This window comes from Coregonus lavaretus, assembly GCF_964263955.1.
Source record: "Coregonus lavaretus genome assembly, contig: HAP1_SCAFFOLD_161, whole genome shotgun sequence".
NCBI lineage: Eukaryota > Metazoa > Chordata > Actinopteri > Salmoniformes > Salmonidae > Coregonus > Coregonus lavaretus.
Window position 1 is genome coordinate 155,271 of NW_028161655.1, and position 15,484 is coordinate 170,754.

At 45.6% G+C, this 15,484-nt stretch overlaps 1 protein-coding gene across 2 annotated transcripts; it reads left to right on the forward strand.

Moving 5' to 3' along the window:
* The first annotated feature begins 383 nt into the window (after positions 1 to 383).
* On the forward strand, positions 384 to 10,067 carry LOC311120252 (ATPase family gene 2 protein homolog B-like). Of its 2 annotated transcripts, none has more exons than XM_084194873.1 (11): positions 384 to 507; positions 2,297 to 3,017; positions 3,308 to 3,493; positions 5,221 to 5,505; positions 5,705 to 5,890; positions 6,103 to 6,261; positions 6,562 to 6,771; positions 6,973 to 7,200; positions 7,465 to 7,599; positions 9,042 to 9,167; positions 9,845 to 10,067. In XM_084194873.1, exons 2-11 carry the CDS (start codon positions 2,337 to 2,339, stop codon positions 9,980 to 9,982), a joined length of 2,334 nt encoding a protein of 777 aa, XP_084050999.1. In that variant the 5' UTR covers positions 384 to 507; positions 2,297 to 2,336; the 3' UTR covers positions 9,983 to 10,067. The 2 variants fall into 2 exon arrangements, with proteins under 2 accessions (XP_084050999.1, XP_084051000.1); XM_084194874.1 differs by lacking the exon at positions 384 to 507 and adding an exon at positions 812 to 1,785.
* The last annotated feature ends 5,417 nt before the right edge of the window (positions 10,068 to 15,484 follow it).

Consider the following 15,484-nt stretch of genomic DNA (forward strand, 5'->3'; position numbering starts at 1 on the left):
CTCCACAACATGTTTTTTTCATTAACTAGCTATATCCCCATCAATAATGTAATGTTGCACATAAGTTGTTTGCATATTGTTGTACACAAGATGACGCTAGTGATACATGTTTTGAATGATAGGTTTATGTAGCTGGGCGACTGTGATAAAAACCAGGGTTTTAAAGAGGCGGAAACTTCTGTGCATATGCTTCCAAGATGTTTAATCACTTCAAAGTTATTTATCAACTCTCGAGCAAATATTCTAGTATTTCCATTCTAATCAAACTACAATGTAAAATGATATCTGAATTATAATACCTTATCAGATAAACCCCCCCCCCCCCCCCCCCCCCCCCCAAATCGACCAAGGGAACGCTTACTGTTGGCCATCTCATTTTCGACACACATGGCTGCTGTAAACATGGAACTGCAGCATGATCGCGTCTAGCTTGCTGTCAAGTTATTCGTCTAGTGAAATAAGAGTGAAACAAACGTGGTTGAAGAAGAACGTATAGTACTCATATTGGTAAGTGGCTATAGCTAACTAGCTACTGTGTCTTTATGTGTGTGTTCTTTATGGTGTTGTTAGCTAGAGAAGTCAGCCAGCTAGCCGTCGCTAGCTAGCCACTGTAACCAGAAAGCATAGGTAGCTAGCAGGCTGGGATAGGGTTGCTAAACTGTTTTGGTGATGGTAAAGGTGATTTCACAACTTAGCAAAGTTTCCATCATGGCTACCAATTTTGGGTCAGGGTGCGCTTCGTTGGGGAAGGAGAGGTGCCTAGTACTGTAGAGAGTATGTGGCTGAAAACCTATAGTTCGAATCCCTGTAGATCACTGCTGCAGACGTCTATTCCTACATAACCCTCCCAAATCGGCGCAACTCAAATGCACATGAGCAGAAATGGAGTGACTGGGAAGTGGAGTTCCCATCCAACGTGGACGAGAAGACTATAACGTTGAAGTTCTGGACATGAGATAAGAGATGTATCTGCAACGCTACTGCACTCTCCTTCAGCCTGCCATGAAACCAGTAGACGACAATGGGATATGCTATGGCCTAAGCAGGTACAAGGTCCGGACCAAGAGAGGAACTGATGGTGAAGCTTTCACGATCCCCAATAACATCATGCTGGGGCCACACAGTGGCAGAATCTTCTACCCAGGACAGACCACCCGCTGCTATGTCTGTAATGCCATGGACCACCAGGTGAAGAATTGCAAGACTGTTACGTGCTGGAGATGCAGTGAGTTCACAAGTCCAGAGAGTGCACGAGTGAAAGCAAGGTGATGGGCACACCTACTTCAACTGTCCACAAGCCTACAGCAACAGAGCAAAGAACGGTGGAATGGGAGCAGAACCTGAAGCGCAACAACCAACACAGCCAGCAGATGAGCCTGAAGAGCCCCAGATCCCACAGCACATCCCCAAACAACATGAGCAGCAGCGAGGTGAGGAAGAGGAGGACAAGGGAGCAGAGAGGTGAAGAGGAGAAACATCACAAACCCGAGAGCAACAACCACACCTACAGCCAGTCTTGCAGTCGGTCTGACAGCACACCAGAGAGCAAGAATGACGAGGAGAACGATGACAGTTTCGAGTCTGCCAGTGAAGAGCCATCCCAAGACTCTTCCCTCCCTGATGACACAGGTCCTGCAGCAGTCTGGTCCACTCAAATGGAGGCTCATGATGACGATCCACCAAACCTTGCCAGTACTCCGGCCGCCTCCCACCTCCCTAGTGGCTACCCTCCTCTGCCCCCAGACACCTCCAGCTCCATCGAAGGTACCCATCCATCAAAGAGAGGTACGAAATGTCCTGTCTCTTCCCCTCAGGAAAAGGGGACCACAAAAAAGACAATGAAAAGAGATGTTAAAAAAAACAGCCCTAAATGAGCATCATTAAATAAAAATGTCATTAACAACTGTTTACAAGTACAGTAGTGGTCTGCCATCTAAAATGTCTAAATATATGAAAAGTTCAGGTGATTATCTCTAATGACCAACAAATGTCAGTATTTATGTTTGAAATGTCTGCATTCTAGTATGCAATGTGTATTTCAAAAAATATTCTCACGTCATGAATGTTATTAATTATTGAAAGATTATATTAAAACTAAACCAAACAACAAAAAAGCAATAACATGTGATGCAAAATAACTTATCTGTATCTCATAAACAAGAAAATAAACAAAGTTATTTATTTTACGCTGATAAAAAAAAGTACATCTGTCTGTCAGTTAGTGTCTGTATTTTAGTGAGAGAGTTCTTGATGAATAAACCCCATATCCATGTCTCTCAATCTTTTCCTCCCACAGACAAGCCTGTGTCTTCTCTCCATCTCCAGCTGTGACGGTGATGGAAGAGGAGGTGTCTCTGAGAGTGCTGCCGATGGACCCAGCTGACAGGGGCACCCAGAGGGTCAGACTGGGCCCAGGGCTGATGTCCTCCCTGGGGTTGGCGCTGGGCTCTCCTGTTCTGGTGGCTCTGTCTGGAGGATCCTGTCTCTGTACTGCCTGGCCCAGGCCTGACCTAGCTGACGGATTCATACAGATAGACATGAAATGTTGCTCTCCAAATCTTATCTTAAACAAAGCTACACCCACACACCTCACCCTCAGCCTACCCCTAACCCCCAGCCCTAACCCTAGCCCCAGCTCTAGCCCACTTCCCCCCAGCCCATGTCAAAGTCCTAACCCCAGCCTCACCCCAGTCTCCTGCTCCAAGCTGAAAGGCATCAGAGTATCAGTGGTGGTTCAGAGTTTGGAGTTCCGGAAAACCACTCCTCCCAGTTTCATCCATGAACTTGTGAAGGACATGCTGAAAGGGACGTATGTCCACCAGAATCATGTGATAGATGTGGGTGACTATGACACTGACATTAAACTGATCGTCATCGAGAGCCTGAACCCAGAGTCCACCGTGGCTGGTTTGGTTACATCTAAGACGGGGGTGGAAATAACGGGGACGAGGACCCTCAGGCACTACAGAGGACAGCTACAGGAGCAGCCCCAGGTCCTACTGGGAGGACTGGAGGAGGTGAGGACCCAGGATGAGGCTGCGTCTCAATAGTCTACAGTGGCGTCCTCTTCTCTCCTCCTCAATAGTCAATTTCAATTGTCACATCGTTCACTCTGATGTGACTCAGTAGGTGAAAGCAATATGGACTCTAGGATGCCTCTTGAGAATGTATTTTCTCTTCTCCTGAAGTCTTTAGTTAGTCAATGCAGTTGGAGGAGAGGAGATGAGTGGAGGAAGTCACTGTAGATGAAGGACAGAAAGACCCTTTAGTCTCTGTCTAATCATGTCTTTATTGTCTGTGATTCCAGGTGTCAGCGTGTCTGAGAGAGATGTTGCGCCTTCCCCTGCAGTACCCTGCTACCCTGGGCTCCCTGGGTCTGTCCTGCCCCAGAGGAGTGCTACTGGCTGGGCCCCCGGGGGTCGGAAAGACCCTGCTGGTCCGCTGCCTGGTGGGGGAAGTGGGGGCCAGCCTGATCACAGTCAGAGGACCAGAGGTAAGAGGACACACAAACAGACATACACATACAGTGCATTCGGAAAGTATTCGGACCCCTTCCCTTTTTCCACATTTTGTTACGTTACAGCCTTATTCTAAAATTGATTAAATTATATTTTTTCCTCATCAATCTACATACAATATCCCATAAAGACAAAGTGAAAACAGGTTTTTAGAAATGTTTGCAAATGTATTAAAAATAAAAAACAGATACCTTATTTACATAAGTAGTCAGACCCTTTGCTATGAGCTCAGGTGCATCCTGTTTCCATTGATCATCCTTGAGATGTTTCTACAACTTGATTGGAGTCCACCTGTGTTAACTTCAATTGATTGGACATGATTTGGAAAGGAACACACCTGTCTATATAAGGTCCCACAGTTGACACTGCATGTCAGAGCAAAAACCAAGCCATGAGGTGGAAGGAATTGTCCGTAGAGCTCCAAGACAGGATTGTGTCGAGGCACAGATCTGGGGAAGGGTACCAAAATATTTTTGCAGCATTGAAGGTCCCCAAGAACACAGTGGCCTCCATCATTCTTAAATGGAAGAAGTTTGGAACCACCAAGACTCTTCCTAAAGCTGGCCACCCGGCCAAACTGAGCAATTGGGGGAGAAGGGCCTTGGTCAGGGAGGTGACCAAGAACCTGATGGTCACTCTGACAGAGCTCCAGAGTTCCTCTATGGAGATGGGAGAACCTTCCAGAAGGACAACCATCTCTGCAGCACTCTACCAGTCAGGTCTTGATGGTAGAGTGGCCAGACGGAAGCCACTCTTCAGTAAAAGGCACATGACAGCCCGCTTGGAGTTTGCCAAAAGGCACCTAAGTACAGCGAGATCCTTGATGAAAACCTGCTTCGGAGCGCTCAGGATCTCAGACGGGCGAAGGTTCACCTTCCAACAGGACAACGACCCAAAGCACACAGCCAAGACAACGCAGGAGTGGCTTCGGGACAAGTCTCTGAATGTCCTTGAGTGGCCCAGAAGAGCCCGGACTTGAACCCGATCGAACATCTCTGGAGAGACCTGAAAATAGCTGTGCAGTGACGCTCCCCATCCAACCTGACAGAGCTTGCAAGGATCTGCAGAGAAGAATGGGAGAAACTCCCCAAATACAGGTGTGCCAAGCTTGTAGCGTCATACCCAAGAAGAATCGAGGCTGTAATCGCTTCCAAAGGTGCTTCAACAAAGTACTGAGTAAAGGGTCTGAATACTTATGTAAATGTGATATTTACATTTATAAAAACCTGTTTTTGCTTTGTCATTATGGGGTGATTGTGTGTAGATTGATGAGGGGGAAAAAACAATTTAATCAGTTTTAGAATAAGGCTGTAACGTAACAAAATGTGGAAAAAGTCAAGGGGTCTGAATACTTTCCGAATGCAATGTATAAACACATACACACGTACACACACATACACAGACATATAAACATGAACACACACACGTACACACAGACATATAAACATGAACACACACACACATAATATAACACACAAACATACAGTCACATACATATGCATGCACATACACACACAGTATTACACAACACACAGTATTACACAACACACACTTGAATACTTGCTTACATGAAGCAACATTTAACATCAAACCGTTCCCAGCCTTCTTACCTATGTTGTTTAGCTTGTGGGCTCGCTGTTACACAATACACACACACTGGCTAAATGTAATTGGACTTTACCCTGCCTCCTCCGTTCCCCAGGTAGTAGGGTCTCGGCCAGGGGAGAGTGAGGAGAGGTTGCGGGCGGTGTTTGGTCGGGCGCGGGCAGCGGCAGAGGAGGGGCCGTGTGTGTTGTTCCTGGATGAGCTGGACTCTCTCTGTCCCAGACGGACTGGATCCTCCGCACCCGAGAACCGTCTGGTCGCTCAGCTGCTCACGCTCATGGATGGCATGGACCAATCAGATCGCTTCCTCATCGTAGGAGCCACCAATCAGCCGGACAGCTTGGATCCGGCGCTACGGAGGCCCGGGAGGTTCGACAGAGAGGTGACTTAATATTGTTATTCAAGCTTAATTAAAACCAGAAAGTTCCACAGAGAGGTACAGTAATGAGTGTGTGTGTTGGTCTGTACAATAAGACTATCCTGTGTCTGTTGCCTCCAGGTGGTTATCGGTGCCCCATCAGGGCAGCAGTAGTTGTCTGTACTGTAATGTACTCTGTCTACTCTCTCTCTCTGTTGTCCAGGTGGTTATCGGTGCCCCTACAGCACAGCAGCGGTTGTCCATCCTGTCAGTGCTGTGCCAGGCCATGCCAGTGTGTGTCAGTGTGGACTGGGCAGAGCTGGCCCAGAGGACTACAGGGTATGTGGGTGCTGACCTCAGTGCTCTCTGCCGCGAGGCTGCCATGCTGGCTATACGACACAACACACAGGTAAGCATAGACACACACACAAACACCTTACACTGTAAAGTCAGCTCATATTGGTCCTTCGAGCCGGATCATCCACACTCACACACAAGACACCACACACAGGTAACCAGCATACACACACTTGTTCTAACTTTTATCCAGGTTATTCTCATTGAGATAAAGTCTTAACATTATTGACTCAGCCTCCTGCTGTGCGTTGTGTATGTTGTCAGGGTTCAGGGGAGCAGGCAATCACCATGGAACACTTCCTGTCTGCCCTGAAGACTGTCCGTCCGTCCTGTCTGAGGGGCAGTCTGGGACGGACAGACCTCCCAGCCGTCTCCTGGGAACAGATAGGAGGCCTGGAGGAAGTCAAACTCAAACTACAACAGGTACTGCTGGAACTATACCGGGCAATCAGCAGCATTCCTTTGTTTATTCATTCATCCATCCATTCATTCACTATTGCATCCATTCATTCATTCATTCATTCATCCATCCATTCATTCACTATTGCATCCATTCATTCATCCATCCATCCATCCATTCATTTAACCAAGCACTGAAGAGCAGCAGGCAATAACAGACACAAGGCTCTGCTCCAAAGTAGTGCACTAGAGTATAGGGTGAATAGGGTGTCATTTGGGACTTGCCCTGACTTCCTGTCCTCTGTTTCTGCTCCCTCCCTGTAGAGTATAGAGTGGCCGATGCGTTACCCTGAGGCGTTTGTGCGTCTGGGTCTGTCCCGTCCCAGGGGGGTGTTGCTGTACGGTCCCCCAGGCTGTGCTAAGACCACCCTGGTCAGGGCTGCAGCCACCTCCTCCCACTGCTCCTTCCTGTCAGTCAGCGGGGCTGACCTCTACTCTCCATACGTAGGAGACTCGGAGAAGGCCCTGGCTCAGGTAGGGGTTTGGAGAACCCCTCGTCTTAACCGAAGAGTTCCTCTTTTTCTTGTACTAGCATGCAGTGTTAGACATTTTTTGAAGCAGTTCAACTTTGTTATTTGGAGGAATGTTGCTGTCATGCTTTAATCGATATAATCACTTTGGTAGATGTTATTGTATGTGTGCGTGTTTAACCATGTGGTGTGTTCCTGTATGTAGCTGTTTCGTCAGGCACGGGCCTGCGCTCCCTCCATCCTGTTCCTGGATGAGGTGGACTCTCTGATTGGCTCCCGGTCAGAAGGCCACGCCCCTCAGAGTGCCCAGACCCGCCTCCTGTCTGTGCTGCTGAATGAGCTGGACGGGGTAGGCTTTAGGACCCTGGAGAGGAGAGGAGCAGGGAAGACCCTACAAGCTGAAGGAGTGCAGGAGCGCCACCAACAGGAACAGGTCAGACATTACATCCTACTACTAGAGCACCAATCAGAACTAGTCGTTTAAGGAAACATACACCATATAATCACACAAAAAACATACACACAAACAGCACACTTTTTATATCGATTCTGCTCAGAATCACTGATCTACAAATCACTTAAAGAGTAGCAATTCTGAGCTTCACATTGCTCAAACTGATCCCCTCAAACGCCCTGACAATCTGCTCCTGTTGTTGTTAACATGATGTCCTGTCTGTCTGTCTACCCTCTCTGTCAGTTGGAGTACCAGGAGGTGTGTAACAAGGAAGTGATGATCGTAGCGGCCACTAACAGACCAGACTCTCTGGACAGCGCCCTCCTAAGGCCTGGGAGACTGGACCAGATCATCTATGTACCCCCACCTGACCTACAGGTAACTATTACCACCTCCACCTGAACTACAGGTAAATATTACCTCACTTTCACCTGAACTACAGGTAAATAATACCTCACCTGTAGGTAACTATTACCACCTCCACCTGAACTACAGGTAAATATTACCTCACTTTCACCTGAACTACAGGTAAATAATACCTCACCTGTAGGTAACTATTACCACCTCCACCTGAAGTACAGGTAAATATTACCTCACCTGCAGGTAACTATTACCACCTCCACCTGAACTACAGGTAAATATTACCTCACCTGCAGGTAACTATTACCACACCTTCACCTGAACTACAGGTAAATATTACCTCACTTTCACCTGAACTACAGGTAAATAATACCTCACATGTAGGTAACTATTACCACCTCCACCTGAACTACAGGTAAATATTACCTCACTTTCACCTGAACTACAGGTAAATAATACCTCACCTGTAGGTAACTATTACCACCTCCACCTGAACTACAGGTAAATATTACCTCACTTTCACCTGAACTACAGGTAAATATTACCTCACCTGCAGGTAACTATTACCACACCTTCACCTGAACTACAGGTAAATATTACCTCACCTGGAGGTAAATATTACCTCACCTGAACTACAGGTAAATATTACCTCACCTGAATTACAGGTAACTATTACCTCACATGAACAACAGGTAAATATGACCTCACCTGAATTACAGGTACATATTGCTACACCTTCACCTGACCTACAGGTACATATTGCTACACCTTCACCTGCCCTACAGGTACATATTGCTACACCTTCACCTGACCTACAGGTACATATTGCTACACCTTCACCTGACCTACAGGTACATATTGCTACACCTTCACCTGCCCTACAGGTACATATTGCTACACCTTCACCTGCCCTACAGGTACATATTGCTACACCTTCACCTGCCCTACAGGTACATATTGCTACACCTTCACCTGCCCTACAGGTACATATTGCTACATCTTCACCTGCCCTACAGGTACATATTGCTACACCTTCACCTGCCCTACAGGTACATATTGCTACACCTTCACCTGCCCTACAGGTACATATTGCTACACCTTCACCTGACCTACAGGTACATATTGCTACACCTTCACCTGCCCTACAGGTACATATTGCTACATCTTCATCTGCCCTACAGGTACATATTGCTACACCTTCACCTGCCCTACAGGTACATATTGCTACATCTTCACCTGCCCTACAGGTACATATTGCTACACCTTCACCTGCCCTAGAGGTATAAGACAAGGGTCTGATGCGCCAGATTGATGTTGCTGTGACGTTTTTAATCTCCGGTACATGCCTCTGTGTCTGATCATCCCTCTGATCACACTCTCCCCCCCCCTCTTATCTCCCTCTTTCACCTCTCTCTTTCTCCTCTCCCCCTTTTCTCTTCTCCCTCTATCTCTCCCTCCAGGCGCGTGTGTCCATCCTGCAGGTGTGTACAGAGAAGATGCCTCTGGATGATGATGTGTGTCTGGAGGAGCTGGCTGAGCAGACTGACCTCTACTCTGGAGCAGACCTGGAGAACCTGTGCAGAGAGGTACCAAAACACCTAGCCCTTTTAACACGCCTCCCCTTTAAATACAATATACTGTACCTGTCCCTTTAATCCTTCGCAATGAGGTACAGTATACACCAATACACCTGTCCCTAAAGTATATCTAACCGAGAATACAGATAATGCTTTTACAGTGGGATTTCTTCACCACAGTCACTTTTAGAAAAATGCTTCAGAATATTTGTATGTTTTGGCCTCCCGAGTGGCGCAGCGGTCCATGAGGCGTCGTCGGGTTTAGGGGAGGGTTTGGCCGGCCGGGATGTCCTTGTCCCATCGCGCTCTAGCGACTCCTTGTGGCGGGCCGGGTGCATGCACACTGACTTCGGTTGCCAGCTGTACAGCGTTTCCTCTGACACATTGGTGCGGTTGGCTTCCGGGTTAAGCGAGCAGTGTGTCAAGAAGCTGTGCGGCTTGGCAGGGTTGTGTTTTGGAGGACGCATGGCTCTCGACCTTCGCCTCTCCCGAGTCTGTACAGCGATGAGACTAACTACTACAAATTGGATATCACGAAATTGGGGAGAAAAAGGGGTAAAAAGTACCAAAAAATAATAATATTTGTATGTTTTAACCATAGGAGAGAGAATCGGCAAAGTGTTTGTTTATACTATAGAAATAGAATGAGAGCTGCGGGGGTTTAACTGTAATGTTGTTGTCTGCAGGCGGCTCTATTGACCCTCCAGGAGGAGAGTATGGAAGCTTCTAGTATCAAACACCGATACTTCCTCCAGTCTTTACAGAGGATGACTCCCTCTCTCTCGACCCAGCAACTACAGACATACAAAAACCTCTTCAGATGAAACTACAGACCCACCTCATCATATGATGGCTGACAGATGGGTTGGATTTGGAAAGTAAAATAAAACTTCAATTTTGTGAACTTCCATTTTTTGGGGTCTGTTGGCTGTTTCTATAGCCACGAGTTGGCGGTATGTAGGCCTAATTACGGTCACTTCTTCGTAACTGTTATAACATCCTCCTATTGATTGTAGGGATAACTACACCATCTAGTGGTGTACATGTGTAGTAAATCAGCACAAACAGGATCTCACCACTCTACTTCAGTGTTTCCCAACAGCACACATTGTTGTTGTAGCCTGGATAAAAACACCTGATTAACCTTAAAGGGCTTGATGATTAGTTGACAAGTAGAATATGGTGTGCTACAACAAAAATATGTACTGTTGGGGTAACTAGAGGACCAGAGGTCAGAAACTGCTAGTTCAGGGTCTTAATTTTCTTGCCCAGGGAGTCAGGGTCAGGGACCCCCGCCCGGGAAAACCAGTGTCCCCCTTCAGATTTTCACCAAAAAAAATGTTTTTCCTATGTCTTAATGGGTAAAGGATAATGGCCAGGCAAAGTAAAACATTGAAAAATGTATACATTTTATTTTGACCTCCCCACAGTTATAAATGGAATACAAGAAGTGTCAACTTTAACAGCCTATTTTAGCTAACAGCTGGTTTAACAAGTTAGCCACGTGTTGGCTAAAATGAATGTCCAAGTCAAGGAAGCTTACCAGCAGCATCCCATGTTGAATACTTTGGCTGTAGTCCCCTGTAGAAGCAGAACAAACCACAAAACAACTCTTTAGGTGGGTGTTCAAAATAAAATATTTATTTCTAAATGTAACAGGTTCTTCATTCACATGTTTCCAGTCAACAAATCTTTAAGTTGAGACAGTGATAGTCGTACTGTGTTAGTTTAGTAAAGGGAAGCGTGAGTGAGACTGAGACAGGTCTCGGTCTAGTGATAAATTAACTAAAGATTGATAACCCTGGGCCTGTTGCACAAAACTAGGATAAGGGATTAAGCCAGGATATCTTGGTGATCCTGGCTCAATTGATCCGTAATCCGGTTGCACTAAAGATGGATAGGGGGCAGGAGGATATGTTATGGTATAAATTACCATGGAGATTTATTCTGTGGAGCTAGCCTGCTCCAGACCAGGCTAAATTCCAGGATCTATTTAATCTCATCCCTAATGTCAGTCAGCAGTCACCACAAATGGAAACCAATAGTTATTTCACTGCTCACTATACATTGTTATCACATATAACTAGACCCACTGTCATTATTTAAACGTTTGTGATCATTAATTTCAATGATTTTGGATAAAAAATGATTTTTAGATGATGTTGCTATCATTAGATAATTTACAGTTTCCCATAGACTATAAGGCTATATATAAAATGATAGAATATTAGGGCCACAGAGGGGAAAAAAACACAAGTCATAATATTGTAACCAGTTGTTTTAAAGGAGGACAGTTGTTAAAATGACAGATGTGGGGCATTTCGTGAAATTGTACTTCAGTATGGTTTCATAAACAAAGACATGCTGATGTGCCAGAATATTAAGTATCACATTGTCATAAGTATCAAAACTGTAAAAACAATATGTAGCTTTTCTGCAGAAAGAACCAGCCTCATAAATTTATGACTTTATCCTTTTTCTTCAGTGTGGCCCTAGTACTCTGTCATATAAACAAATACACATTCCATATGAATATAAAAACACAATGTGTAACATTATGTTCCTTTATTGAATAAGGACAAAACAAAGCAGGTAAACCATCAGCTCCTTTCGAAACTGAAGTCACAGTGACTCTACAAGATGGAAAGCACAGAATCCAAGCATATTATACAAAATGATACATACACATTCAAAGGTCTGTATATAACACACCCTGCATGTCTGCACACTAAAATAAATGCAGGACAAATCCATACACATCAACTGAACAGACAAATGAATGGATGCAGTAGCCTCCCTGCAGCCTTGTATTACACACAGTATACCGCACAAACATCATAAGAGGCCAAATTCGTAAAAAAACGAACCCAAAAAAACCCAAATTCCTCTGCCACCGCAGGACATATTTAACCAAAATTGAAAGCACACATACTAACTAAAATAATTCAACACATATTGGTCCCTCAGCAGCCGACCACTGTCGTCATCAGGGAAGATTGCCGGATTGTCCCAGTCCATGGCTGGTGGCACTCTGGGGGCCCTCTCCTTCCTCAGGCAGGCCACATTGTGGAGGACAGCACAAGCCACAGTAATATCACATGCCCTAACAGGGCTGACCCTTAATTTGTGAAGGCAGTGAAAGCGTGCCTTCAGGAGGCCAAAGGTCATTTCAACTCTGGCCCTGGTCCTGGCATGGGCATGGTTGTAGGCCTGCTGAGCTTCCTGGGGGTCTGTGAAAGGTGTCAGGAGAAAAGGCTGGCAGCCATACCCCCTGTCTCCCAGCAACACACCAGAGAATTCACCTGTCAACACAAAATCTCATCATTACTATCTCATAAACACAGTGATATTCTTGACACAGCCATGATGGTTATAAATAGGGGTTGTGTGGCTTACCTTGTGATAGGCACTGATAGATTTCAGAGGCCCGAAAGATTCTGGAGTCATGGACTGAGCCAGGCCATTTTGCCACAACATTGCTGATCACACAGTCAGCATTGCAGACCATCTGAAATCATAAGATGAGGAATATTACACCAATCAATGCACATCACTGGCAATGCAGAGTGTTCGTCAATGGACAATATCAAAAAGTTATGTTCACCTGAACATTAATGCTGTGAAAGGATTTCCTATTCACAAAATCGGCCTCATGGGCACCTGAGGGGGCTTTTATCCTTATGTGTGTGCAGTCCACTGCACCAATGACATTGGGGAAACCTGTCACACAAAGTAATGAGTATCCTACTATGTGTTAACAGTTGTCCTGTAATTTGTAGATCCTCTTACCTGCAATCCTATAGAACTCCTCTTTGATGTCACAGAGTCTTCTGTGGCCAGGGAAGGAGATGAAGACATCTGCTAATGCTTTGATAGCCAGACACACACTCCTTATTGTGCGGCAAATTGTGGCCTTGTTCAGCTGTTCTGCATCCCCCACTGAGTACAGGAAGGCTCCACTAGCAAAAAAGCGCAAGGCCACACAAACCATTTGCTCCACACTCAGTGCATGGCTCCGTGCAGTGCGGTGCTTAATCCTGGGACCCAGTAGTCTGCATAGATACCTGATGCCATCTGCAGAAAACCTGTATCTTTCATATAGATGGTCATCAGGGAAGGCCAGTGGGTCCAACCGGTCCCTGAAGACCCTTTCTCGCCTGAAGGCTCTCCTCAGCACAAGTGCTTCTTCATCCACCACATCTCGCACGAATGGGCATGCCATTGTCAGAGCAGAAAGGAACACACAATTTTGGGCCTTCATATAGGCTAGTGGCCACACCTGGTGCTGGGGGGGTGGGCAAAAGAGGGCGATGCCTTATAACGATGACTTGGTTGTACTGATTGCTGGGAAAATAAAAAAAACCTTAGAAAGATGCCACCGTCCTGTGTGCTCACAATAAGAGCTCATATGTCATGGCTCACTTGACTTTACGAGAATATACCTAATTTTTATTTTGAGCTGTGTCATCTTCTTGGAGCTGGGGGAGGAAAGAAAAATAATGATTAATACATTTGTGTTACAGTTAGCATACAGTGTACATTGAAGGCATATCTCACCTCCCTCTCAAGTTTTTTTTTTTCAAGGTCCAGTTTCCTAATTGTCCTCTTTTTTATTTCGGACTCCAGTGCAAGATTTTCCATCTTTTTCTTCTTGTACTGAATGTCTATGTCTGCCAGTTCTATTTGGCGCCGGAGGTGGTTGCCATACAACTTTCTGATAGCTTGTGAGCTCTGTGAACACAATACAATTAGCGCAGCTGGAATTTGGCAGGATGTGGTGTCCTTTTATTAATACGCACTATGTTGCCAGGCTGGTTTTCCCACTGTATAGCATCTGGGTCCTGTAAAAGAAATTAGATTTTTTGATTTTGATGAGGACTCCTCACCATTGTAGAGTAAATAGTACTTTCACAGTCTTAACATGATACCTCATGCCTTCTGGAATCCAGAGAGATGGTCTCCTCCTCATCATCGTCGTCTCCATCATGTGCTGTTGCTGCTGCACTGGGGCCTTCACCCTATCACATTTAATCGGATTCATATTGAAGCTAGTAGACAAGACATGCCAGGCCTACAGTATGCCTTTGATGGAGTACTCACTGGATCAGCATCGTCTGGTGCTTGTGCTGGTGGCTCTAACAGGAACACAGTGCTGCCAGACACTGCAAGGCAATAGGTAAACCAAAGTCAGACAGTCCAAATTGATTCAATATGAATGTGGTTGTATCCCATGTAGAGATGGAAGGACATACCTTGAATGAAGCGGGTGGCATCTTGGGAGGAACCTATGCTCGTCTCTTTCCCCCCAGGGATCCCCTCTAAGACGGGCCTGCCTTTATTTAGCTCCAAGGCCATGTCCTCTGCTGGGGTAAGGTCAGCCTTTGGTGACCCACCACCCGTGCCTTGTCTGTGGGTATTCTTTTTCACTGCTAAAACAGTACAGACAATGTGTGAGCAGGCACCTTCTGGGTACAATATATGCTTGTGCTTTGTTAAATATTAGTCAGGGACCATACCATTCTGCAGAATGTTCTTGTATTTGATTTTGACCTGCTGCCATGTCCGTTTTGGCCCGTTCATGTTTAATCTACACACACACACACACACACACACACACACACACACACACATTTAGTGGAGTCACACTGCAAAAAATTACTTGGTATTTTTGTCTTGTTTTCAGTAAAAATATCAAAAAATTTATCATAGCTTTATACAGTGTGATGGAGTTACTTTACACAATTTCACTCATATCTGCAGTGCATTTCAATTAAAAATGTAACCGTTTCATAATTACAGTACAACTGCATTTTTGGAGATGTGAATTAAATATTTGAATTGTAATTGTGATGTTTCAGCGGAGCGGTGAGTGTGTAATTGTGCACTACTTACGCATTCAGGCGGTCTGCAATACTTTGCCACGCTTTTTCTCTTTGCTTTATCACTGTGGCGGTGTTGCCTTTCTTCTTAATTATATATTTTACCTCCTCGTATGCCTCCATGAGGATTTGTGCTTCCGACGGGGAAAAGTACGCGGCTCTAGTTGCCATGGTAAATCAGTTAATCTGTGATCTGTGGCGGGGTCTATTTGAGTGAGCCGTGAGCGCGCACCTATCCAGGATTGGTTTCACCTGGCTTAATGAATCCGTGTCTGCTCATCCTGGCTTGGTCTTTGTGCAACCAATTAAGCCTGGACGCACATGTTTTGGCTTCATTGAGCTCAGCTGAGTCATTTATCCCGGATGTCTTAATTCTACTTTTGTGCAACAGGCCCCATGAATCATTCACACGTAAACAAACAGCTGATCATGTGATCAACAACCGGG